General features: G+C 42.9%; 1 protein-coding gene across 23 annotated transcripts in view; it reads left to right on the top strand.

Moving 5' to 3' along the window:
- The window catches only part of Klc1 (kinesin light chain 1), a 65,145-nt gene that overhangs the window by 19,941 nt on the left and 19,356 nt on the right, over positions 1–25,848 (top strand). For all 23 annotated transcript variants that reach the window (XR_012445995.1, XR_012445996.1, XM_074067070.1 and 20 more), the window contains exons 2-12: positions 6,697–6,958; positions 9,085–9,315; positions 12,381–12,459; positions 13,100–13,325; positions 14,572–14,659; positions 15,240–15,341; positions 17,904–18,077; positions 18,802–18,901; positions 21,361–21,410; positions 21,500–21,567; positions 23,316–23,424. Coding sequence is in view for 21 of the 23 variants with exons in the window: in XM_074067070.1 (XP_073923171.1) it covers positions 6,698–6,958; positions 9,085–9,315; positions 12,381–12,459; positions 13,100–13,325; positions 14,572–14,659; positions 15,240–15,341; positions 17,904–18,077; positions 18,802–18,901; positions 21,361–21,410; positions 21,500–21,567; positions 23,316–23,424 (1,488 nt within the window). In the remaining 2 variants the exon portion in view is untranslated. The remainder of the gene's footprint in view (positions 1–6,696; positions 6,959–9,084; positions 9,316–12,380; positions 12,460–13,099; positions 13,326–14,571; positions 14,660–15,239; positions 15,342–17,903; positions 18,078–18,801; positions 18,902–21,360; positions 21,411–21,499; positions 21,568–23,315; positions 23,425–25,848) is intronic.

The following is a 25,848-nucleotide window of genomic DNA, read 5'->3' as shown; positions in this document are numbered from 1 at the left end:
TGATTTAGATATTAGATTTGTCAGGTTCCATACTGGAGATCTTTTTTTTGCTTGTTTTAGATTGGCAGTACTGGGGTTTAAACTCAGGGCTTTGTGCTTGCTAGGCAGGTGCTCTATCACTTGAGCCATGTCCCTAGTCTCATACACTGGAGGAGGTTGAGTTCCTTTGCTGTTGCAAAGCAAATAATAGCCTTTTAAGAACTCTTTTCTTTTTTGGAAATAAAAGCATAATGAAAACTTTGCCATGGTACTGGGCACCCATGGATCACTCCTGTAATCCTAGCTACTTGGGAGGCTGAGATCAGGGGGATTGTGTGGCTCGAGGCCTGCCCAGGCAATCAATTCAAGAGACTCCATCTCCAAAATAACCAGAGCAAAAATGGACTGGAGGATTGACTCAAGTGGTAGAACTCCTGCTTACAAAGTATGAGTTCAAACCCCCTCCCACAAAAAAAAGTTTTCTATGGTAATTATAATAACTTGGGGTCAGCTATCTTGTGTGTCTCTCAGAGGAGAAAAATGCATAACATTTTTGGGCCTGCAGTATGTTCCAGGTTGTGGGGGGGTAAGAGGCATCAAAGCTATTTGACATACTGGAGATTGAGGATCCACCAGTCATGTGACAGGTGGGAGGAAGATGCATAGCTGTCCTCATTCACTGAACACACCTCTATGGCATGGGTCTGGCTGGTTCTGTGTTTGACTGCGTCACCTAAAGAACTCATTCATACAAGAGTTGGAAGAAAGTCTGGGGACAAAGTAGAATGTTTGAGTTGACTTAGACTTCTATTAAGTTTTACCTTTCAGAAATCTGTTAGCCTCACTTAGCCCTTTGAGCTGGGAATCTATCTACTTTTTCCTGGGGTTAGAACTCAGGGCTTAATGCTTGCTAGGTAGGCACTCTTACTACTTGAGCCACTCCGCCAGCCATGCCTGTGTACTTTTGAACGCTTCACAGTGATAGGCTGCAAATTAGTGTTTCCTTAGAGATGTGTTTAGTTTCTACATTAATCAAGAAATTCCTTTTTTTTTGATGGTACTGGGATTTGCCTCGTGCTTGCTAGGCAGATGCTCTATCACTTGAGCAATGACTCTAGCCTCTTTAGTTTGGAGAAGGGTCTCACTTTTTGCCTAGGCCAGCCTGGACTGTGATCCTGTATTTTAAGCTTCCTGCTGTCGCATGTGCACCATGACACCCAACTTTTTCTGTTGAGATGGGGGTCTCATGAACTTTTTGCCTGTGCTGGCCTTGAATGGTAGCCCAGGTTGGCCTTAAACTTGCAGCGTTCCTGCCTCAGCCTCCAAAGTGTTTGAATTACAAGTGTGTTCCACCATTTCCAGCATAAGCTAAAAATTTCTTATTTTAAGAAGGCTCTGGTCAGTCTTTTAAAATTTTTTTGTCATTGCAAAATCAAACATATTTAGGGCTGTAGCTCAGTGTAGACTGCTTGCCTGGCCTGTGCAAGTCTCTGGGTTCTATCCCCATCATTGCAAACAAGCAAACAAAACTCACGTTTAGCTGGTGCTCATACCTATATCTCCAGCTACTCAGGAGGCAGTGATCAGGAGGACTGATTCAAAGCCAGCCCCAGCAAATAGTTGGAGAGACCCTAGCTCAAAAATACCTGAGACAAAAAAGGGCTGGCGGAGTGTTAGAGCGCCTGCCTAGTAAGCGTGACTCCCTGAGTCCAAACCCCAGTATTGCCAAAAAATACCCACAAAACCCCAAAACTCTCCCACATTTAATTCTTTAATTAGACTGGAATTTATTTTAGTGTGTAGTGAGGGTAGGAGTACTACTTTTTTTTTTCCAAATAGCCAGAATCTTGCACTGTTTTTGTTTTGTTTTCTTTTTGGTGGGACTGGGGTTTGAACTTGGCTTCACACTTGCAAAGCAGCTGCTCTGCTGTTGAGCCATACCTTCAGTCCATTTTGCTCTGGTTTTTTGGAGATGGAGTCTTGTGAATTCTTGCCTGGTCTGGCCTTGAACCACCATCCTCCCGATCTCAGCCTTCTAAGTAGCTAGGATTACAGGGGTGAGCCACTGGTGCCTGGCTTTAGCACTGCTTATTATGGTTTTTTTTTTTTTTTTTTTTTTTTGGTGGCACTGGGGTTTGAACTCGGGGTTGAACTCAGACAGTCACGCTTGCTAAGCAGGCGCTCTTACCAGTTGAGCCACTCTGTTAACTCTTTTTTTTTTTTTTAATTTTTTTTATTATTCATATGTGCATACAATGCTTGGGTCATTTCTCCCCCCTCCCCACACCCCCTCCCTTACTACCCACCCCGCCCCCTTCCTCCTCCCCCCACCCCCTCAATACCTGGCAGAAACTATTTGCCCTTATCTCTAATTTTGTTGAAGAGAGAGTATAAGCAATAATAGGAAGGAACAAGGGTTTTTGCTAGTTGTGTCAACTCTTTTTTTGTGGTGATTTTTTTCCAGATAAGGTCTTGCGAACTAATTGCCTGGGGCTGGCTTTGAACTGAAATCCTTCTGGTCTCTGTTTCCTGAGCAACTAGGATTACGGGCTTGAGCCACCGGCGCCCGAGCACTGCTTATTATGTAATCTACCTTTGGTTATAATGACTTAGCCCAGAAATGAAGAGTGAGATCTAGCAGCGTAAATAAGTATGCCACTATCTGTTGCCTTCTCTCAAATGGCATGCATGTCTATATTTATATGATGGTGGCAGGGATGGGAGATATGGAAGTTGTTCTGATTAGGGGGTGCCTCCAGGTAGTGAGAGGTATGAGCTTGAGAATAGAAGACTTAGTGAACCCTGTCCTGGAATTCAATATTTGAAATGTTACATGGACAAAGCAGAAAATATTTTGTGCTTATTTTAGGGGAAAGAAACTAGCTCAAGGGGTGAAGGTTGTAAGGAGGCAGATTTTATCTCAGTAAAAGGAATAACTTTCTAACTAAATACTGGGGCAGTCTGACAAGTCAGGAACCATTTTCGAAAGTAGCAAGCCCAGTAGAAGTATGTCTGCTTATCAGAAATGTGCCTCTGGGCTGGGGAATATAGCTTAGTGGTTTAGTGTTTTCCTTGCATGCACGAGCCCTGAATTCAATCCCCAGTACCACAAAAAAAAAAAAAAAAAAGAAAAAGAAAAAAAAGTATTAGAGATGTGCCTCAGTCCTTTTTCTGGTCTGGGAGATTGGTCTGAATACTGGGTGACTCCTGTGTGTGGTGCCTGTTGTGTGTTGTACCCCATGGACACTCTGAGAACATACTCCTAAGAGTCTGAGAGGTCTGCTGACCACTGAGTACTGGGAGAGACTCTGGATTCATAGCTCATGCTTTGTCAAGGCACTTGCCATCTCAGTTCTCAGGAGAGTTATAGCCCCCCAAGAATATTTGGATTCTCATGAATTTTTTTTGAATGCTGGGGAAGGAACCCTGGATTCTGAGTTGCCTTCAGAGCACAGCCCAAGTCTGTCTGTACCTAAAGACAGGATCCATATTCTTGCTCCCTGTGTTCATCCAGCTGCTTCAGTCAGACCTCCCGTTGGCTGGCAGTGCCCTCAACTGTCCTGTCCTGAAGCAAACTATTTGATAACACTAACTGCTGCCCCTTACCCCGTGGTGCTCCCCTGTCCAGTCATTGTCCCAGGACTTGGAGTTCTTGGTAGATCTGCTTGTGTAGCTTGTTTTCTAGCCTGCAGGTCCCTGAGGGCAAAGCCCTTATCAAACTGTATCCCAAAGCCTCAGAGTGAATTTTAGTAAAACTCTTGCATCATTTTGTATGGGAAAGATAAAATAATAATATGTTGCATCTTTTGGAATTAATATGTAAATACTTTGCTGAAAAGGGTGGAACATGAGGAGAAAAAGAGGCCTTGATTTTAACTTTCTTCCTTCTTACAGGGATACCAATCCTGGAGGCCCCTTCTCTGCCATAGGAATCTCAGAAATGTTAGACCAGTAATTAGATCATCTTCATTGAAAGCTGGTCCTAAAATGTCTCATTCAGTCATTTAGCAAATACATTCTGTGTGCTGGGCTGAGAATATATGCTGAACAGGGCAGATAGTGTCCGTGCTTTAATGGCGCTGTGTATAACCATTTCCTAGCAGCATACTGTATTCCCAGCCTGCCAATGGTATGTGTTTGCTGCAGTGGAGTTGGAGAGTCATATGCCAAATAAATGCACAATAAATATAAACACAAATAACATGCTATTAAGTGGAGTACTTGTCTTTGTTCTTTTATTGTTTTCTGGGCTCTGTTAGTGGTGAGGAGGAGGTGGACTTCTCAATAGTCCTATTCAGGCAATCTCTCCTTTTCAAAAGGAATTCAGTTTTCTTATCTATGCCCAAGTCATTTTATTTTCAGTGAAATTAGTGATACAGAAACTAAAGTAGTCCTATTACCAAATACTCCTAGCTTTCACCCCTAGATCCCTATTGTGGCCTGTATCCACTGCTTCTCTTTCTTCCCTTCTTCTAGTCTGTCTGTTTATCCACTTACCAGAGGGTGCCAGCACTAGGAGCTGTCCTGGGTGCTGTGCATTCCATAAGGTACCAGGTGAACTCCTAGCCTTTGTCCTAGAGCACAAGCTCTAGTGGGGGAGACAGTTCATGAAGACACATGCAGTTTCAGAGGTAGCAAGGGCCATGAAGGAACTAACTTGGATGAGTAATCCGATGTCCATCCCCATCATGACTACAAAAACTTTCATGATCACTGTTAGTGATCCTCTGGTTTTTGAACTTAATTACAAGATTTTATGATGTATACAAAGATAGTGCAAGGAGTTGTTGCTTAGTGCCAGCAGTCACCATTTTGCTGATTTCGATTTATATGCCCTTTCCCTCCCCTCTTTTTCTTTGGGACTGTGGTGGTTGGAAAGCAGTCCTACCATCAGTCACTCCAGTTAATTGGCTGTGTCCTTCTTGGGTTCTTTGCTTCGTGAACCATTTCTGCCTTGTCACGCTGCCCTTTCCCATCATTCTTACTGATTCTGTGCACCTCTGTTGGTTTTCTTTTCTTTTTGGTGGCACTAGGATTTGAACTCAGGATCTCTCAGTTGCTAGGCAGGTGCTCTACCACTTGAGCCACCCCCCTCTTTTTTGTGTTGAGCATTTTCAAGATAGGGTGTTGCAAATTATTATATATCCTGGGCTGGCTTTGAACCAAGATCCTCCTGATCTCTGCCTCCTCAGTAACTAGGATTATAGACATGAGTTATCAGTGCCCGGTCTCTGTTGGTTTTTCTTCCTTCTTCTAATTGCATGACCACTTCTCAAGGCTTTGGCTGCTTAAATATGTTACCAAGAATTCAGTGTCCAGGAAAAGGGCGAGGAAGCGCAGTAGAAGGGGTTTACATTGACTTACCCACAATGCATGTACTGGTATAATACCAAGGCAAAAATCCCACTGAACAATGAACAGACACCTAAAACACAGACAAGAATGAAAAACAGGTCACACTAAGGGGAGGTCACTAATGGGGGAGAGGGAAGTTAAGAAGATGAATATGGTTGATATACTTTCTATACAAGAAAACAGAAATTTTATACCTGTTGAAGTCACCAAAAGAAGGGGACCTAGGTAGAAAGGAGAAAAATGGAGGGATGAACCAATTTGGGATATAATAAATATTACGTGGAAATATCATAATGTAACTCCCTGTATAGATATCTTAAACAAGTGTCTTTTTTCAAAAATGGAGAACAGGAGGGTAAAACAAGTCCTCTCTGGATGTTGGCACCAGTGGGAGGGGGAAGGACATGAGGAAAGGGTGTAGAAGGGTAAATATGGTGGAAATATGTATGAATGTACGAAAATGGAAAAATGAGACCTGTTGAATCTATTCTGAGAATGGAGAGAGGTGGAAATAAAGGAGATTGATGGAGGTAGTGAATTTAATGATAAAAATATTAAAAAAAAAAAAGACTAAGGCAGGAGGATCATGAGTTCGAGGCCAGCCTGGACTACATACAGATACAGTGTCACCATCTCTTAAAAAATAATAATGCTCGGGATGTACCTCAGTGGTGAAGTGTTTGCATAGCATGTACAAGGCTCTGGATTTGATCCCCAGTACTGCAAAATAAATAAGTAAATACCAACTCGATTTGTTTAAAAAAAAAGAAGAATTTAGTGTCCCTTCATTTCATTGAGAAAATAAAGCTTGAAAACGTTTCTAGAAAATGTCCACTGAGGTAGTATGTTTTGGAAATGCCATTTGGATGTTTTGTTGCTTTTAATAATTGACATTAATTTTAGCTTCTGTTATTTCATCTGCAAAAGAAGAATTCAGATGCAAACCAGAAATGTAATTCAGTGGGTCTGCAAAGGAAAAATAGAAACAGTACTGAATATAGTATTCAAGATTGAAAATCATAAATACATGTATTTATTGTTTACCTATAAAGTGTAATTTAAAAGTTTTCACAAGTGTTTACTGTTTAAAGATGTAACAGTGATGAAACCTGTAATGAGATGTCTAATTTTTTTTTTTTGGCTGTACTGAGGCTTGAACTCAGAGCCTTCACCTTGAGACACTCTGCCAGTCCCCCACTCCTCTTTTTTTTGTGATGGATATTTTTGAGATAGGGTCTTTCGAACTGTTTGCCTGGGCTGGCTTCAAACTGAGCTCCTCCTGATCTCTGCCTCCTGAGTAGCTAGGATTATAGGTGTGAGCCACCAGTGACTGGCTCTAATATTTTTCTTTTTCTGTTCTAGAATGTATGACAGCATGTCCACAATGGTGTACATAAAGGAAGACAAATTGGAGAAGCTTACTCAAGATGAAATCATTTCTAAGACAAAACAAGTAATTCAGGGGCTGGAAGCGCTGAAGAATGAGCACAACTCCATTTTACAGAGTTTGCTGGAGACGCTAAAGTGCTTGAAGAAGGATGACGAGAGCAACCTGGTGGAGGAGAAATCCAACATGATCCGCAAGTCCTTGGAAATGCTGGAGCTTGGCCTGAGCGAGGCGCAGGTGCGACTGGGGCTGGCTCAGTTGTGACTGAATGCAATGCTTTGGAGAGGTGGAGACCCCATTTGAAATGTGCACTTAACTAATGTGGAGGGAAGTAAAGAACCACTTACATATGGGTTGTATCTGTTATATGACTATTGACTTGCTAACTGAACTTTAACCACATCTACCCCTCTGCATCATTTAGTATTTGATTTGGCCCTGTGTCAAAAAAAAACAAACAAACAAAAAACAAACTGCTTAAGTAACACAGACATGTGTGAATGTGCACAGAGATAGGCTATCCTGGCCAGATTCCACAGCTGCCTGGTCATCAGGGCTGCTTGTGTTCCTGTCACCTGCCACACTACACACTGGCAGCTTGTCTCCAGGAACAGGGGACAGGAGAGGAAGGGCATGCTTCTTCCTCTTAAGGCTGCTTCCTCAACATTGTGTACAACACTGTTTACATTTCATTGGCCATAACCTTCTTCCATGACTGCACCTTGTATGAGGGGGCTGAGGACTGATGTTTTGTCCACTTACAGTTTAGAACCTTACACCTAAGGAGAAGAGAATTGGTATTGGCCAGCAACTTGTAAACTCTGTAGTACACCCCAGGGCCAGGGTGTCTCATTATTTTTTTGAGGTGGAGGTACTGGGGCTTGAACCCAGGGCCTATATCTTGAGCCACTCCACCAGCCCTTTTGTTTTTTGTTTTTTGTTTTTTTTTTGGTACTGGGGATTGAACTCAGGGTCTCATGCATGCGAGGCAAACACTAAACCACTGAGCTATATCCCCAGCCCTAGCCCATTTTTTTGTGAAGGTTTTTTTTCCAAGATAGCATCTCTTGAACTATTTGCCCAGGCTGGCTTCGATCCGTGACCCTCTTGATCTTTGCTTCCTGAGTAGCTAGGATTACAGGTATGAGCCACCTGTGCCTGGCTGTTTTATGTTTTTGTCTAAAGCTTCGTTTCTATTATGTTTGACGTAGAGATGGAAACACTGGACACGTGGGTTTTTTCCCTCCTGATAACTCCTGGCTCTGCCAGCAGATCTTTGGTAAAATTCAACATGCTGAAGTGGCTCTTTTCTTAGATTTTTGCTTGTGTAGTGGAAGAATGAGAGAGAAGAGGGGTTGTTGCATCACCAGTTTTGCTTTCATGAAGGAAGTGACCATTCAGATCTGGGTACAGATACTAGAACTTTAACTGTTTTCCTTTAAAGAAAAAAATTTTTTTTTGGGTGCTGGAATGGAACACAGGGTCTCACATGTGTTAGGCAAAGTGCCTACCACTGAGCTACACCCCAAGCCTTTAGACCTTAAAATTTTGTTTGGATGTTGTAAACCTATTATTTCCCAGGTTCTGTTGAAAGGTGAAATGAGTGTGAATTTCCTTTTTCAGTTTGGCAGTTGATAGGTTTTTTAAAAAGGACAAAAAGCCTACCTTTTGGACTTTGAGATTTTAGACGTAAGAGGATGGTGACACAGTTACTGTTATGAGGGGAAGGGCAGTTATATGATCTATAGAGGGAACAGGTGAACCTAATATTTTCCCTCCTTCTGTACTTACACCCCTGGGAACTTCTTGTAGCCTTGAGCAGGTTTTCCCCAGGAGCCACAAGCGCACCACAGGTCGAGCACTGGAGCAGCCAGTAGGTTCTGTGACAGAAATAGACTGAATACACTGGTGCCTTTGGATTCTTTGTGGTAGCTATAGAGAGTCTTCTCTTGCCTTCAATGTGGAAGCAGATCCTACCCCATCACCTTCCTGTGCTCTGCACATGTGTGTACACACACCCTCACATGGAAAAGGGCTGGTGCAAAGTTATGTTAGGGCTGCCTGCATAGAAAGTCAGATGCATCAGAAGAGGACACAGATGTCCATTGCTAGCCATTCTGTGCTCTCACATAGAAAGAATGGATGTATTTTGTAGCTGTTCTGAGCAACATGATACTTTTTGTCACATCACAGTATACAGTGTGTGGCTGAAGGGTGAAAGGAGAAATAAACAGCAGATTGGAGTTACATGTACTGTGGGCAAAACATCTGTAAATACAAGCTAGAGCGTCACACTGCTCATGTGGATGGGAAGGGCTCTTGTGGGATGGCATCTTCAGTGTGGAAATGTCTCTTCTGCTTAGGTGATGATGGCTTTGTCAAATCACCTGAATGCTGTTGAGTCGGAGAAACAGAAACTGCGTGCACAGGTTCGTCGTCTGTGCCAGGAGAATCAGTGGCTGCGGGATGAACTGGCCAACACACAGCAGAAGTTACAGAAGAGTGAACAGTCTGTGGCTCAGCTGGAGGAAGAAAAGAAGCACCTGGAATTCATGAACCAGCTAAAGAAATACGATGATGACATCTCCCCCTCGGTGAGTGGCTCCTTCCTCAGTGTGGTGCTCAGGAGGTAGGTCCTACTGTAGAACTGTGAGTGTCTTCTCCCCTGAAGGGATTGTTGCATTTAGCAGGACCATGGCTGGAGGTGGGGCAGTGGAGGCCCCCCTTGCCTACAAGGCATAGCTGCAGTGTATTTTCATATGTGATTTTTAGAACAGTGATCAGAAAATGTAAAGATGCTTTGTAAGTACAAGGCTCCACCATCCTCATTGGCAAGCCCTGCCACAGTTTGAATGCTGCTGAGCTTCCCTACCCCTCCCTACCCTTCAGACCTCCATACTCATCAGCTATTGGATTGGCAGGGCCCAGTCCTGTCATCTGTAATCCCAACTCTCCCATTGCTCTGCAGCTAACGGTGCCCTTGACTTTTATCTTTTTTCCCCCAGGCTACCATTTGACTCGCCTGCTGTCTCTCCCATGCCTCCTTGGTCTCCTTACCAGCTTATCTTTTTGTTCCTGGAATGTAGGGATTGCCAAAGGGTTTTCTTTTTCTTTTTCTTTTGATTGTCTTAAGATGTTTATTCTAGTCTCAATTATTTTTTTTTGGCAGCACTGGGGTTTGAACTTAGGTCCTCACACTTGCTAGGCAGGTGTGCAACTGTTGAGCTGTTTATCTCTGATTCGGTTAGCTTTTTTAAGTAAACTTTTTTTATTTTGGAATAATTTTAGATTGACAGGAGAGTTTACTTTTTCCTAATGTTACCATCTTATGTATCCAAAGAATACATGTTAAAACTAAGAAAGTAACACGGTTGTGTAACAATTAACTAAACCATAGACTTTCTTTGGATGTCACTAGTCCTTCCAGTAAGCCCTTTTCTGTTCGAGGATTCAGTTCAGGAACAGAGGATTTAGGGCTTTTTTTTTTTTTTTTAATGCTTCCTTGGTGCCAAGCATGTTTGTGTACATGCATAATCATTATTCTAGGGAGTTCCACATTTGTGTTTCTAGTCCAAGCCCCTATGCTGAAGCCCCTGGAACAGTCTTGTGTGTAGCTGCAGGAGACCTGCACTTACCCTTTGCCTTTTCTGCTAGGGCCACCATAACAAATGCCACAGGCGGGGCAGCTTGAGCAACACTTACTTTTCCATAGTCTGGACTGTGGAACTTTAAGATCAGAGCAGGCTGTCAGCAGAGTTGGTTGTGGTGGAGACTTGCTTCCTGACTTGATGTGGAGAGCATGAGTGTACTCTCTTGTATCTCCTTTTATGAGGACACAGTGCCATCCTGAGCCCCACCCTTTGACCTTATCTAACCCTAATCACCTCCTAAGGTTCCGTCTCCAAGTGCCACCCCCTTGGGGTTGGGTCTAATCGTGTGGATTTTGGGAGGTGGGGCAGTTCAGATGGTAGCACTCTTGATTCATGAGGCTTACCCTGTTTCTTCTGCACATCTCCTCTAGAGCAGGAGACTGCTGTGAGTAACAATACTTGGAGATGTTGTTGCCAGCCAGGGATTTACCTGGAACATGAGAAAAGGGGAGACCTAACTCCATAGAACCAAGTGTTTTTTAAGCTTTCTATTTTGAAAAAATGTCAAAATTGGAGAAGCCATACTTGGAACTAATTCCTTTTGAGTGATTGTTTCTTCTGGACTGTGTTCAAATAGGAGGCATGTACCACATGCTACTCCCCTCCTGCTGCCAGGTGAGGTTCACTGGGCCAAGGATGTCCCTCCCATGGAGTCCCAGGCCCCAGGTAGACTGAGGGAATTTGCCATGGCACAGCACTTTGTTTTCTCATTGATTGTTTCAGCAGTAGCCCTCATAGCACTTTTCACTTGGATACAGTTCATGATTGTAAATTGCATGTAGCTGTTCCATCATCTTTTTTTTTTTTCTGGGGGCAGGTGGTACTGGGTTGGAACCAAGCACCTAGGCAAATGGTCTAGAGCCAAACCCCAGCTCTTGTCCTGTTCTTTAGTTGCCTTTCACCTGGAGTAGTCCTCAGTTTTTGTGTTTCATGACCTTTGTATCTTTGAAGAATGCAGGCCCATTACCTTATGCACCCTGTGTTGATGCTAATTTCTTAACTGGTTAAGCTATTGTCTGTTATGTCCACTGTGTGCTCACTATTTTTACCCTTTGTACTGCTCAGCGATCTATAGGGAAGCATGACTCACAGATGTAATGCTGGCAGGTTTCTAGCTGCTCTTAGAACTCCTGCAGTAAGTCTGTTGTAGACTCAAGAGCAGGGGAGTCCAGCCCCTCCATTTCTGTGGTGATTTGTTTGCAAATAAGGTTTCATTTCAAGTAAGGCTTTCCCTGCTTTGCATGAATGCTCAGAACACAGGCAAAATCCAAGGCATAGAAATGCAGTCATGGTGTCTTGTTACACCGTAGCCTGCATTTAAGTATTCTGAGTTCCAATCTAGCAAGTGGTTCATACTTTTTTTTTTCTTTTTCAGGACCTTGCACATAGGCAAGCATATTTTATTACTCTTTGTTAAACTGATGGATAGGCCACATTGTGGATGATTCTATACTTGATCTTAAAAACAGGCAATTTTTTGTGAGATTTTTAAAGTAAATTTTATGTTTAAGATTTTCAGGCAGATTTCTTTGATTGTAGCAGGTATATCCCAGGCATTTTGTTTTTATGCAGAATAATTTTCTTTGTTGGTCTTGATAATATCAGCTATGCTAGCTAGAAGGAAGTCACCTACTTCTCATCTTGTCACTCCCCACATCTAGTCTCCAGCTCAGTCCTGTTGTTTTACCTCATACTCTTCCACATCTCTTTCTTCTTCACCTAGATAATTCAGCACCCTCTCAGTGTCACATTACCTCTTCTTACTCCTGCTTGTGTTTTTACGCAATGTCAGATTCATCTTACACAGACCGCTGACCATGTAGCCCATGTATGTATTCAATCTCCCCTTCTAGACTGTAAGCTCTTTATGGGTAGGATGTTTGTCTGAGTCTTCTTTGTTACTCCCATAGTATCTACCAATAAATATTTCTTGAATGAAAAAAAAAAAGATTTTTCAGGCAGGATATGTAATACTGTAGAATGAAAGATGCTTTGGTTCTCTTTTATAGGAGGACAAAGACACTGATTCTACCAAAGAGCCTCTGGATGATCTCTTCCCAAACGATGAGGACGACCCAGGTCAAGGAAGTGAGTGGCTAGTGGTGTGGCTGTATGATTATATATGGCAGAGTGGTGCGTTCTTTCCCTCCGAGGACGTATTTGTCATAGTTAGTGGAACCTTAGCACAGTAGCCTGCTGTACGAAAGTACAGCAGGACAGCAGATTGCCTTTTTTCTTTTTTCCCTCAAGACATGGTCTCACTGTATATAGCACAGGCTGACTTCAAACTCAAGATCCTCTACCTCAGCCTCTCAAGGATTGGGATTATAGGCATGTACCACTATGCCCGGCAGGATTACCTTTGTTTCCCCAAGAATCTAAAATAGTTTATTTGTGTTAGGATATAGTAGTGTGTAGGACACACGTTGGTAAATAGATGTGCATGCACTGTGCAGTCATGACCTGTGGGTTCTTGCAGGGTGGAAGAGGTCAGAGTGACTGCTTCCTTAGTTTCACACCCAGAGGAAGTGTCATGGCATTGTTAGCTGATGGGACACCATCTCTAATAGATAAGTCACATTGTGGATACCAGAGAGTGCTCGAAAAACAGTGAATTAGTGTAGGGGTTAACTTGAATGAGAGCTAGCTGGGAAGGTGTTAAGTGAACTGTTAAATTAACTGCACAGTTGTCCTAATAACCTCTCTGAAGTGTGCCTTCTCTGTGCAGTCCAGCAGCAACACAGCAGCGCTGCCGCTGCTGCCCAGCAGGGTGGCTACGAGATCCCTGCCCGGCTGCGCACGCTCCACAACCTGGTGATCCAGTATGCTTCGCAGGGGCGCTACGAGGTGGCTGTTCCACTTTGCAAGCAGGCCCTTGAAGACCTGGAGAAGACCTCAGGCCATGACCACCCTGACGTAGCCACCATGCTCAACATCCTGGCCCTGGTGTACAGGCCAGTCCTTCACTTTCTGCACTGACTCGTACTTGGAGACAACTCTTCCCCAGCTTGTCCCATGAAATATGTTTTAGCTTTATCATCTACTTAGCTTCAGATGCCCAGGGCTCAAACCAAAATATTTAGCCAGCTATATGGCAAGGGTCTCACCGAGCTGGAGAAGGCATTGCCAGGCCAGACTTTCTAGAACAGCCCACACATACTCAGCTATTTTAACTTTTTTCTGTGAGATTCTCTTGTAGCTCAGGCTGGCCTTAACTTGAGATCCTCCTGCCTCTTCCTCCCAAATGATTTCACCATTTTAGTACTAAGGGGCATTTAATTTTAAGCTTTTTTGGGCCACTTTAATATATCAGTGAACATTTTTCTAAGTGTTGTCTAAAAATTTGGATGTTTTTAATCTAAGATGGGTTAGCATGTAACGGTCTTGGTACATATTGCCAAACTGCTCTTTAGGGGGTTGGCACTCTCCACGCTCTTGCCCCACTATCCCCTACCTGGGCAATGTTAGTCACCTCTCCCCTTTTGTCAGTAGATGAGTGGGATGTGTTTTAATTCACATTTCTTTGGATATTTTTAGTCATCTGTATCTTCTTGTGAATTTTCTAATGTCTTGCCCATTTCTTCTCTCAGGATTTCAGTGTATATAGTGTTACACTTTGTTTTAATTTTGACTCTGAATTTCCTAGTATGCTTGTTAAGTTCCCCTCTCCCAGAGCTCCTAGTTGAGCAGGTCTGGGATACGTCCAGGCTTCTAACAAGTTCTAGCTTAGGTTGATTGCTGCTCAGAGGGCTCAGCTCAGACATGGTGTTCCTTCTGATACAAGGAACACAAGCTCTGTACAGTGTCCTAGACTGCCTTCCTAATTCTGTACAGGGCAGCTAACAGCACTGCAGGGTGGCACCATTGTCCTTGTGGGAGGGCCAAGTGCAGAAACTGATCAGGTCTGATCCAGAACTCACCTTGCTGATACATTTACTGATGGATTTTCTTCTAATTAATTTTTTCCTCTCACAGGGTTTATTTATTTATTTATTATAGTCAGAGTTTAACTTTTATCTCTCTACTTCCAGAATTGGCATTTGAAAAAGATGTAGGGGACTGGGTACAGCTTAGTGGTAGAGCATGTGCTCGGCATGTATGAACCCTGGGTTCAACTCCACCACCAAACAATAATAGTTATATTGATTGTTGATTATAGTAACCTACATCTAAACACTTAATGTGTGTTTTTCAATTTAGGGACCAGAACAAATACAAAGATGCAGCTAATCTACTGAATGATGCTTTGGCTATCCGTGAGAAAACTCTGGGCAAAGATCATCCCGCGGTTTGTATATCTGATTCTTTCAATCTTTTACGTTTTATTTTCCCCAGTACATTTTTGTCCAGCTCATCCCAATGTCAAGCTCAACAGGGATGATCTGAGAACTGTCTTGTCCCAGATGGCACAGGTAGGGCTTTGCCTGCGCAGGTAGTGACAAGCTTCTTGGGTGGCAGCTCTGATACTCACACATGGCAGTCACTCCTGATTTGTTGCTAGCTACCACCTCAAATGGATCACTGACTGTATTTTTTTATCCTAAATGAAATTGCATGTCCTTCTCTAGATTTTTCTCAAGAAATTATATTGTCTTTTTATTAGAATCTGGTCAGTTTTGCAGAGATCTGTCTGTTTTGGTTGACTTTGTGGTTTCCAGGGAAATTAAAAAGAAATCAAGATCATGTTAGTGTTGATTTGTGGTGTGGTCTCTCTCATAGTGAATTTCCCTGTTCCTCTGACCTACAGTCCATTCTTTAATTCCGTGAAGAGGGTTCACCATATGTGTAGAGAATGTATGGGTCTGGGATGTGGATTGCCCTGTGTGATACCTCTCACATTGGTTTTTTGTGGCCTTCTGTGTTGGCAGGTGGCAGCAACTCTGAACAACCTTGCTGTGCTGTACGGTAAACGAGGGAAGTATAAAGAAGCTGAGCCTTTGTGTAAAAGAGCCCTGGAAATCAGAGAAAAGGTATGAAATAATGAAGGATTCTTGTTCTCTGAGATTTAAGATTTTTATGTTTTGAAAAAAATTTCAATTTTAAGTCTTAAGACATGAACACTATGATATATTATTACTGATCATTTACTGAAAATAATTCTTTTGAAAAGGCTGATAGTCCCCAAAACAAAACCCAGTCTGCCTGCCCTGCCCAATCAGTGTGGAGGCCTTAAGGGAGGGCATGTTATGGATGGGCAGGGCCCAGTGTGCAGGACTTATGGTGCCTACTGTGGCTCAGAAATAGGGAGTCCCTGAGCTGCAGGCGGACAATGTTGGAACACTGCATTTGACAGTAGTGTGTGCTTGTTATTAAAGAAGATGCTTCAGGCTTTATGAAACTTAAAAAGAACAGATAATTATTTTCAGAACGTAAGATTAACTCAGCTATAAGTCAAGTCAATGTCATTGATCTTTAATGGCAGCTGCTACAATTTAGGATAACTAGGTGTTGAAAAATGTGCTGTGATTGTCTCAGCAGCACAGTGTGACCACATGCAGATGTGACAGTCAGATGTCAGGTCCATCCCATGTGTGACTGAAGATCTTGGTTCAATTTGGGGTGTCTAGTGGTTGTTTATTATCAGTGATATGGAGAGATTAAGCATTTAATTCTGACCTTTATGGTAAGGTATTGGGAGAGAGAAAATGTAAAGGGGCTCATTCTCAAACTATATAGGTAATATTTTATTTATGTTGTCATCTGCATGGTAATTATGAAATGAAGTGGTCAGATGTGCATGTGCTTTGGTTAAATTGGAAAGCACAAAAGTATTAAGAATTAGGCCAGGTGCTGGTGTTTTATGCCTATAATCCTAGCTATTTGGGAGGCTGAGATTAGGAGGATCAAGGTTCAAGGTTAGCCCAGACAAATAGTTCTGGAGACTCCATCTCCAAAATAACTAGAGCAAAATGGACTGGAGTGTGGTTCATGCAGTAGAGCGCCCTGAATTCAAACCCCAGTTCCACCAAAAAAAAAAAAAGATGATGAGCTTTATAATGTGATCAGACTGGCTAGGGGAGTGGTTCAAGTGGTAGAGTGCAGCTTTGCAAGGGCAAGGTCCTGAGTTCATTCCCCCCAGCCCCCCCAATAAAAGGATCTGCCAATTAAGCTAGGTGCGGTAGTTTACACCTTTTGTCTCAGCTACTTGGGAGTCTGAGGTGAGAAGAGCCTAGGAGTTAGAGGCTGGCCTGGGCAACTTAAGCGAGACCCTATCTCAAAAAAAAAAAAAATTTATTGTTCAAATATTGCCAAATTGTTCAAATACTTGTGATTTCATTTATTCGGACTCCCTTGCTTGCTGGAGTCCCTCTCCAGGAGCACGGTGCACAGGCAGATGTGGGACAGCAGAGCGCATCACCTGTAGGGTAGAGCTGTGGGAGAAGAGGGAGCAGGAGCTCCTCCAGCCCCAGGGCATGCAGGTGTTGGGGTTGGCTTCCCAGAGTCCATCAGTGGGTAGCTGAGTTCACGCCTTCCTAGGAAGGGGAGGCAGGGAATGTGGAAAGGGTGCAGGGGTGGAGTGCTGGTGATTAGGTTAGTAAGGCACAGAGTTGAAAGGAACAATGCTTGGCCCAGGTGTGGAGGGAGTGGCACATGTCTGTCCCTCCCTCTGTACCAGGCACCTTTCTAGTGAGGGCGATGAGGTCATTTGGTAGCGTGCAAAGCCCTTGCATTCTTGGGCTTGTGCTGTAATAGTTGAGGTCAAGAAAGAAAGAAGAGCCATGTGCTTGTGAGGCAACTGGGGGTTGGGTGAGGACTGCCTGACTTTGGATGAAGGGATGTTCCCTTTGAGGGGACCTAAAGAGGACCCCACGGGATGAGTTCTTGATAGCTGGAAAGGTAGGAGAAGAGCAGCTCAGCAGCTGGGATGGTGTGGTGGGCTCAAACAAATAAAGCCCAGCTTCCTTATCTTCACAGTGTACATGGTGATGGTACCTACAACTATTAGTAGTGCAAGTACCCACACTTGGGAGGTTGAAGAAGGAGGATCAGGATTTGAGGACAGCCTGGGCAAACCCTGTCTCAACATTCCCCACCCCTACAAATGGTGCAGAATTATCACAGGAATTAAACAACTTAAAGCAGCTAAGGAACATTAGCACATTCCCTTTCTTCCTCACAAGAATAAGAATCAATAGATTCTGGTTCTGTTTTTCTCTCTCTTTTTTTGGTGGTAGTAGGGTTTAAACTCAGGGCCTTGCCCATGAGAGGTAGGCACTCTACCACTTGAACCACATCCCTTTATTTTGTTTTCGAGATAGGGTCTTACTAATCTTGCCTGGGCCGGTTTTGAACTCTTCATCCTCCTGCCTTTGCCTCTTGAGAAGCTGGGATTATATGCTTGCCCCACCATACCAGGCTGATTCTGGTTATTTCTATTGTTATATGGCATGGAAGCCATTTGAGGATTTTAAAGCTGAATGTGGAGCACAGTCGTGTTTATGTTTTAGAAGGATCCTTCTGGCAGGAGGGTGCAGAGTGGATTGATGGTGGTGATGACGCAGAGTTTTTGATTCATTATTTTTTATCCTCAGGTTCTGGGAAAGGATCACCCTGATGTTGCCAAGCAGTTAAATAACTTGGCCTTACTGTGCCAGAACCAGGGCAAGTATGAAGAAGTAGAATATTACTATCAAAGAGCCCTTGAGATCTACCAGACAAAACTGGGACCTGATGACCCCAATGTAGCCAAGACAAAAAATAACCTGGTATGTTATGGATGTGGCCAGGATCATTTTCTTTCTAAAGGTTTTTTTAACCTGTAGATGGAAATGTATGCCTTATTTACATTTGAAAGGAACAAAATATACTAAATATTTAGAAAAATATTTACGATATTGTTATGCTGGGGAGTACACTGTGACATTTCTTACAATATGTTATAGTTGAATTCACCTCCCTATTGTTCTCCTGTATCTCCCCCCATTCTTAGAATAGTTTCAGAAGGTCTTATTTTTCCATTTCATCCATGAGTATATAATATTTCCACCATATTTATACCCTCCTGCACCTTTTCCTTCTGTTACTTCCCTCTCCCACTGGTACCAGCACCCAGACAGAACCTATTTTACCTTTTCGTCTTCTGCTTTTGAAAAAGAAAAGACATTTTTGTTTAAGATATTTGTACAGAGAGTTTCATTATCACATTTCCATTTGTATATGTATTATATCCCGAATTGGTTCCTCCTCCCATTTTTCTCCTTTCTACCATATTCTCCATCTTATGGTGATTTCAACAGGTTTAAAAATTCTGTATTCATTCTTGTATAGAAAGTATATCATCCATATACACCTCATTTACTTGCTTCTTTTTTACCTTCCCTCTCCTGTTAGTGCTGTCCCCTTAGTGTAACCTGTTTTTCAGTCTTGTCCTTTGTTGTTTTGGTGTCTGTTCATTGGTCAGTGGGATTTTTGCCTTTATTTTATTTCAAGGCATCCTGCTATCTGAAACAAGGAAAGTTCAAGCAAGCAGAAACACTGTACAAAGAGATTCTCACTCGTGCACATGAACGGGAGTTTGGTTCTGTGGATGGTAAGGAATATGCTCCTACTTCTAAGTGTATGTTACTGTATAATGTATTTAAAAGAGGGATTTCCAATTTGAACTTGGCAGTAACACCCAAGACCTCATAATACTTTTTAGATAGAAGTCGATTTGAATTTTATAAATGCTTTTCTAAGTGGCACTTAGAAAAGAGGATATGGCACAGGCTGATCATTCACTTATCCATTGCTTAGCAGACATGTCCTGAGTATACTGTGCCTGGCCATTAGTGAGCACTCAGTGAGGGATAAACCCCCCTGCAGTGAGAGCTCAGGGCTACCTAATCCTCACACCTTTTCATGCTGCCTCTCTCAGAGTCCATGTTTGCTTCAGGCACAACATAAGCCTACTAACTCCAGAACCCCTTCTTAGCTATTCATCCTGTCTAGGATAGTTGTGTAATCCAGTGGTTCTCCAAGTGTGGCCAGGCTCTAGCAACTCAGTACCCTTGGGAACCTGTTGGAAATAAAAAATTCTCCACCATACCCTGATTTGCTGGGTTGTTTGTCTTGAAGAGCCAAAGCCGTATCTCCTTTATATTTCTTCAGACATTATAAATGCTTACTACACAGTTATGAAATCTTTTATAGAATTTAAATTTCTCAGTAAAGGGGAATGCTTGCCTAGCATGTATGAAGTCTTGGGTTTGATCCCAGGACCAAAAAAAAAAAAAAAAAAAGTTGGCCAATTAAAAATATTTGTGTGTGGGTTTTTTCCTTCTTCAGGTTGTCCATAAAGCATTCAGAATGAGGGAAATTCAGTTATTATTATTGTGAAGGGAACCTCAGAATATGAAGGGAAAGGGGTGTTTTATTTAATAACATGTATATGTTAGTCCACTGAAGCATTTTATGTACATCACTGTGTTATATCCCTAGGAAAAAGAAATCCCAGAATTTTCCCTCCTGTGTGTTTCTGTCTTGCTCCCTCATGGTCCACAGTGCCTGCTGAGGTTAGAGCAATGAAACCCAATTGACAGCTAGGAGTCGACTGATCTGCCATTTTTGGGGATTTCTGAGTTCCATGTCAAATCTGGGGCCAGTTACTCCACATGTGTAGTCTGCCTGTGATGTTTGCAGCGCTTTTCCCAGCTCTGTGGTCACTGCTCACTTCAGACTCAGGAGTGTAACTGTGTCTCACAGCCCCAGTGGGAAATGACATTGGAAATAGATGTTCCTTTCTGGTGTCATTAATGCCGTTGGGGACATCAGCCAGGACATGCATGTGTTCCACCAATGTGGCACAGAATGGCAACCAGAGTGGGTTAATTTTTTTCTGTTACAGAGTTCCTAGAAACCACTTTGGAAACATCTTTCAAAAGTATACTTTGGTGCTGGGATTGGTGGTACATACCTGTAATCCCAGCTAATTGGGGAGGTGGAGGTGGAGGTAGGAGGATTGTGGTCTGAGACTGGCTCTGGCCAAAGAGCAAGACTCTATCTAAAAAGTGAAGAATGAAGAATTGGGGCATGGCTTAAGTGGTAGAGAGGTTGAAGACCCGAGTTCAAACTCCTGTATTGGCAAAAAAAAAAAACCAAACATGCACTTCACTTATTTGCCAGTAAGTGGAGTAGTAAACCTCCTACTCTGAAGATGCAGTAGGCCTGCAATTTGCCGCTGTGGGGACAGTGGAGCTGTGTGACACGGTAGGATCAGCTGCTTCCGCGTAGAGAGGCAGAGAGAGTTCTCAGCCTGCTCGGCCTCAGAAGCTTGCTGACTTTGTAGAGGTGCCAGGCCCCTCTCCTAATACTTCTTTAAACATTTTTTACTCTTGGGGGGCTGGGAGTGTAGTTCATTGCTAGAGTACTTTCCTAGTATGCACAGGATCCTGGGTTCCATCCCTCGTCACCCCCACCCGTCCACAAAAAGTGTGTCATTTGGTTTCCTTGTTATTTGTTAGCTTTTTCTTGCTCAAAATGTGGAAGTCCAGTTAACTGAGTTTTCTGTACTGGGTGTATCCTCCATGCAGATGCTAAAAGGCCTTTTTTTCCCTTGGGTAAGAGCACTTTTCATATCAAAAAATATTTTTCATAAACATAATTTTTAAGATTCATTTCCTCCATGACATGAGTCTGTTCATTGTCTAGTGGGATATATTAATGTTCTGAGAAGTTAAGATTTAAAGGAATATTGATTTGTATCTTTTCTGCTTTTGCTCCTAAATCCTCTTACTTTTCTTTAACTTTTATTTAGTGCTAGGTTTCTCAAATTTTAAATGCTTTCAGGTCCTGTGTGAGCAAAGTTACATTACAAGGTGAATGACTGTCACCTACCTGTGCCCTCCATGGACTTTCTTCTTGATCTGTCCAAGGTGATACCTAAGAAGGAGCATACAAAAAAAAAAAAAAAAAGAAGAAAACCTTTGCAATCACTGAGAACTAACAACTTTCTTTTGCTTAGTGGGTTCTTATTCTTCAGCTTAAGGAATGTTATTTTTAATTTCCTAGATGAAAATAAGCCTATTTGGATGCACGCTGAAGAAAGAGAAGAGTGCAAAGTAAGGCTGTACTATTTTGAGGAATTTTCTAAATTGTATGCACTGTATTCACAGTCATTACTCACTTGAAATTGTTTCTCATAATTTAGGGAAAGCAGAAGGATGGGACATCGTTCGGAGAGTATGGTGGCTGGTACAAAGCCTGCAAAGTTGATAGGTAGGTGGGTTGATCTGAAAAATTAGAAAGCCTGGGACAGTAATGACTCTAGGGGCAGCTTGCAAAGGGCCAATGGTAAACTTTCCTAGTGTTGTAGTTATGTTGTCTCATATTTCCCCCAAATTCTGATTTTAATGCCCCACAGTTTTTGTAAATGAGATCATTTGCATACGCAGAACCCATCTGCAGTAGAATGGGTTTGTCCATTAACACTGGTTTGCCAAGGATAACCACCTAATAGAAGGAAATGGAGATACTTATATGATGAAAACAGTGTTGAAGGCAGCTGCATAGCACACTCAGGGCTAACATGCAAGCAGGCCTTGCAGAGCCAGCCCTTAGCAAATCTTCCCTAGCTACACAGGGCGATGCTGACACTCTCCCTTACCCCCTTTTGCAGCTCTGGGGATGAGTATGAGCCCTACCAGGCTTGCCCTGGTGTCTCCTGAGTCTGTGCTCACCTCCTGCACTCAGGGCTGCCCTGGCCCCATCTAAGCAGCACGTGTTTCCTATTCAGCTGTGGTTCTTTTGTTTTAATTTCCTTTCTTTAGGATTCAGCTCCCCACTCATCTGTTTCGGAAAAACTTGCTGGACCCTAGTTTAGAATAAATTCTCCTCTGGGTCCCCATATCACTTACCATAATACATAAAATTTATGTATTTTCTTTTTCCCATTGCTGTGTAGTTGTCTCTTAAGACATGCAGATTGCCTTCTTTGTTTTTGTACCCGAGATGCCTAATGTTAGTGATAGGAAAAAACACCTCTCAAAGTACAGATCTGTACCAAAATGAATCTAGGTTTATTTCTAACTTTTTCCTTTTTTTCATGTTTCTGGGGTTTGAAGTCAGGGCTTTCTGCTTGCTAGGCAGGCACTCTACCACTTGAGCCATATCTCCAACCCTTTTTGCTCTAGCTATTTTTTGAGACAGTCTTACTTTTTGCTTGGACTGCCTGGATGGTGATCCTCCTACTTATACTTCTCATAGCAGCTGGAATGACAGGCACGCACTACCACGTCCAGATTTTTCTCTTGATTTGGGATCATCTGAATTTTTTTGCTCAGGCAGGACTCAAGCTACCATCCCCTGGATCTCCACCTCCTGAGCAGCTAGGATTACAGTGTAAGCCACTAGTGCCAGGCTGTTTCTAAGTTTTTAGTAAAACTTCTCTGTCAGGAATGCAGCCACACTCCATCCAGTCTCTTCCTTTCTTCAAACACACTGACATCAGAGCGGGAGACCCTGGCTTGCTCTGGTGATAGGCAAGAGGCTGTTAGCAACAACACAATGATTTGTCCTTATTCCTGCCTGCCATGGGCCAAGAAGCTCTGCCTGCAGAGGGAGTATGCTGACCTCTGGATAGATCAGACTCATGCTCTTGTGGACAGTGGCCAGAGGTCTGTGAGAGTGACCAGGCCCCAAATAGATGCAGTGTCCACCTGCTGCAGGGACTTCTGCAGGGAGCATGGATAGGAGAGCTCTGTATAGCAGAGAAGCTTGAGCTGGAAGAACTCTGTAGAACATTGCAACTAAAACAAGGACTGTCTTCTCATGGTATCTCCTACTAGAGCAAACTGTAGCCTTGAGCCATTTCCTGGCCTCTGTGCCTGTTGGCACTGAAGCAGGAATGGAAAGTTAACACATTTTCACCAGAATACACATCTGACCGACCTTTAGATTATGTGTTTTTGATGGTGGTTGCCCTAGGTTTAAACATCATAGTTCTGTTATTGTATGCTTTGCTACAGTCCGACTGTTACAACTACTTTGAAAAACCTTGGAGCACTTTACAGACGTCAAGGGAAATTTGAAGCTGCAGAAACATTAGAAGAAGCTGCCATGAGATCACGTAAACAGGTGAGTTTGACACCTCTAACTTACCTGTTAAAACTGGGAGATTGTTTTTTATATGGCTTTCATGATTTAGAAAGAAAATTTGGGTCTGGTGGAATGGCTCAAGTGATAAGAGCTCCTGCCTAGCAAGCATGAGGACCTGAGTTCAAATCCCAGTGGCACCAAAAGAGAAAAAAAATTATAGGAAGAAATTTTTGGACTGGAAATAAAGCTCAGTGTTGAGTAAATAGAAAAAGTAGAACCCTCAAATTGCTAGTGGAAATGTAAAGTGGTGCAGTCAGTTTAAAATAGAGTTTAGTGGTTCCTCCAAAAGATAAACGCTAATTACTATTACCCAGCAGTTCCACTCCTAGGTATATACCTGTATAATCAGCTTTCTATTGCTATAGCAAATAATCTGCGATAACCAACCTATGAAGAGAAAAGGGTTATTTGTCTCATAGTTTTAGAGGTTTCTGTGTAGTATCGATTGGCCCTGTTGCTTTTGGGCCTGTGGTGGGGTGCTCATGGTAGAGGGAGTGAAAGAAATGAAGAGGAAGGGACCAGAGTCTTAATAACCCCTTTGAGGGCATGCTTCCAGCTACTGGCAGAACTCTCACTAGGCCCCACAACTTCTCAAGTGTACTATCTGGGGACTAAACCTCTAAAACATGGGCCTTTGAGGGGACCTCCCCACTGTAGCAATATCCAAAGGAATTGAACATAGCTACTCAAAACTGTCTATTTTCACTAGCTGAGGTAGTTGTATTCTATAAAGTTGCCATAAACATTGAATTTGCAAACACTGAGCCATTAATCTTAGGGGATAGTATGGGGCTAGGTTCCTTTGGGCCTTGTTTAAGTGTTTTTCTTTATAGATACCTTGTGTAGTGCATATTACTGATTTATTAACACTGAGGTCATAGCCAGTAGCGAAGCTCCTGTAACACACACATGTGCTCTATGAGGCAGGGCACAGCTTTGTGTGCCCTTCACACACAGGCACTTCAGCACTGCGCATGGGGCTGTCTAAAGCAGCTGAAACACTACCACAGAGCCCAGAAGCGAGGCACTAAGTGGACCCAGAATAGGATGCTCTTTTGCAGGGTGGGAGCTGAGACAAGAAGGCAGTGCACCATGCTTTCTCCACTCTGTGCATGTCTGCAGATGACCACAGCACTGGCTCTTAGTGATTAGGATTGGCTGTGTTTGTATTGCCAGTGTTCACAGCAGCATTACCACGTGTCCAGGAGGTCCAAAAGCCCTGAGTGTCCATCACAGGGTGAATGGTGCTGTGTGGTAGAGCATTGCTAGGTTGTAAAGAGGAATGAAGTACTGATGCATGCTATAGCAAGACTGACACTGAAAACTCCAGTATGTGACAGGAGCTAGACACAAATGCAGACAACTATTGTGTGGTTCTACTTGCATGAAATACTCATAACAGACCAAAAGCAGATTGGTAGGCTTGGGAGGGAGAAATGGGGAGTGACTACTCAGTAGATAAGAGGGCTCCTTTTGGAGGTGGCAAAATGTCCTGGAGCTAGGGGAGTGATTGCATAGTCCAAAAGTACACTGAAATTCACTAATGTATATCTTAAAGCGCTTAATTGTGTTATTTGAGTTTCATCAGTTTAAAGAAATACTTAGATAAAAAATGAGGAAGACTTTTGGGTCAAAATGGCCTTTTTACAACATTTTATCTTGGAAAGTCCCAAACTTCATAAAAGTAGAGACGAGATGGCAGTTGAGGGGCTGTGCTTATCTGTACCTCACCTGGATTTGGCCATCATGCAGTGCCGTGTACAGGCTCGGTGTTTGTCTTTCCCCCACCAACCAACCATCCTCCCTCCTTGGAGCTGGCTTCCCTTTGCTGTAGTACAGATGCTAGGGTGGCTTCCTGTCTACCTATGCCACCAGGTCCTTGTCACTGTTGTCAAGTCACTGTTTTGTCAGAAGGCTGCGTATGTAGTTTACTAATTCAATTCTGTCAATTACTGGTTAGGATTTATTCTTAGTTTATTAGCTGGATTCTATAAAGAAGCTCTTTCCTTCTCATCTAGGGATATGTCAGGTATACTGAAATATAGTTTTTAGTTATTTATCTGTATTTATTTATGGCAGTACTGGGGTTTGAACTCAAGGCTTTGTGCTTGCTAGGCAGGTCCTCTACTGCTTGAGCCATGCCTCCTGCCCTGAAATATGGTGTATAAAGAAAATATAGGGCACTTGGAGGTATGGCTCAAGTGGTAAAGTGCCTGCTTTGCAAGTGTGAAGTTCTGAGATCAAATCCCAGTCCCACCAAAAAAAGGAAAGGAGGGAAGGAAGGAGGGCGGGACAGAGGGAGAGAAAGAAAATGCTTAATTCTTATAGTTTAATGATCAGTTTTAGAAGAAAGAGTGATGTATTTTTACACATATGTACATGTGGCTATGTGACAGTGGTGGG

This window comes from Castor canadensis, chromosome 3, assembly GCF_047511655.1.
Source record: "Castor canadensis chromosome 3, mCasCan1.hap1v2, whole genome shotgun sequence".
Classification (NCBI taxonomy): Eukaryota; Metazoa; Chordata; class Mammalia; order Rodentia; family Castoridae; genus Castor; species Castor canadensis.
Note: the sequence above shows the minus strand (reverse complement) of the source record. Positions and strands in the feature narration are given on the sequence as shown.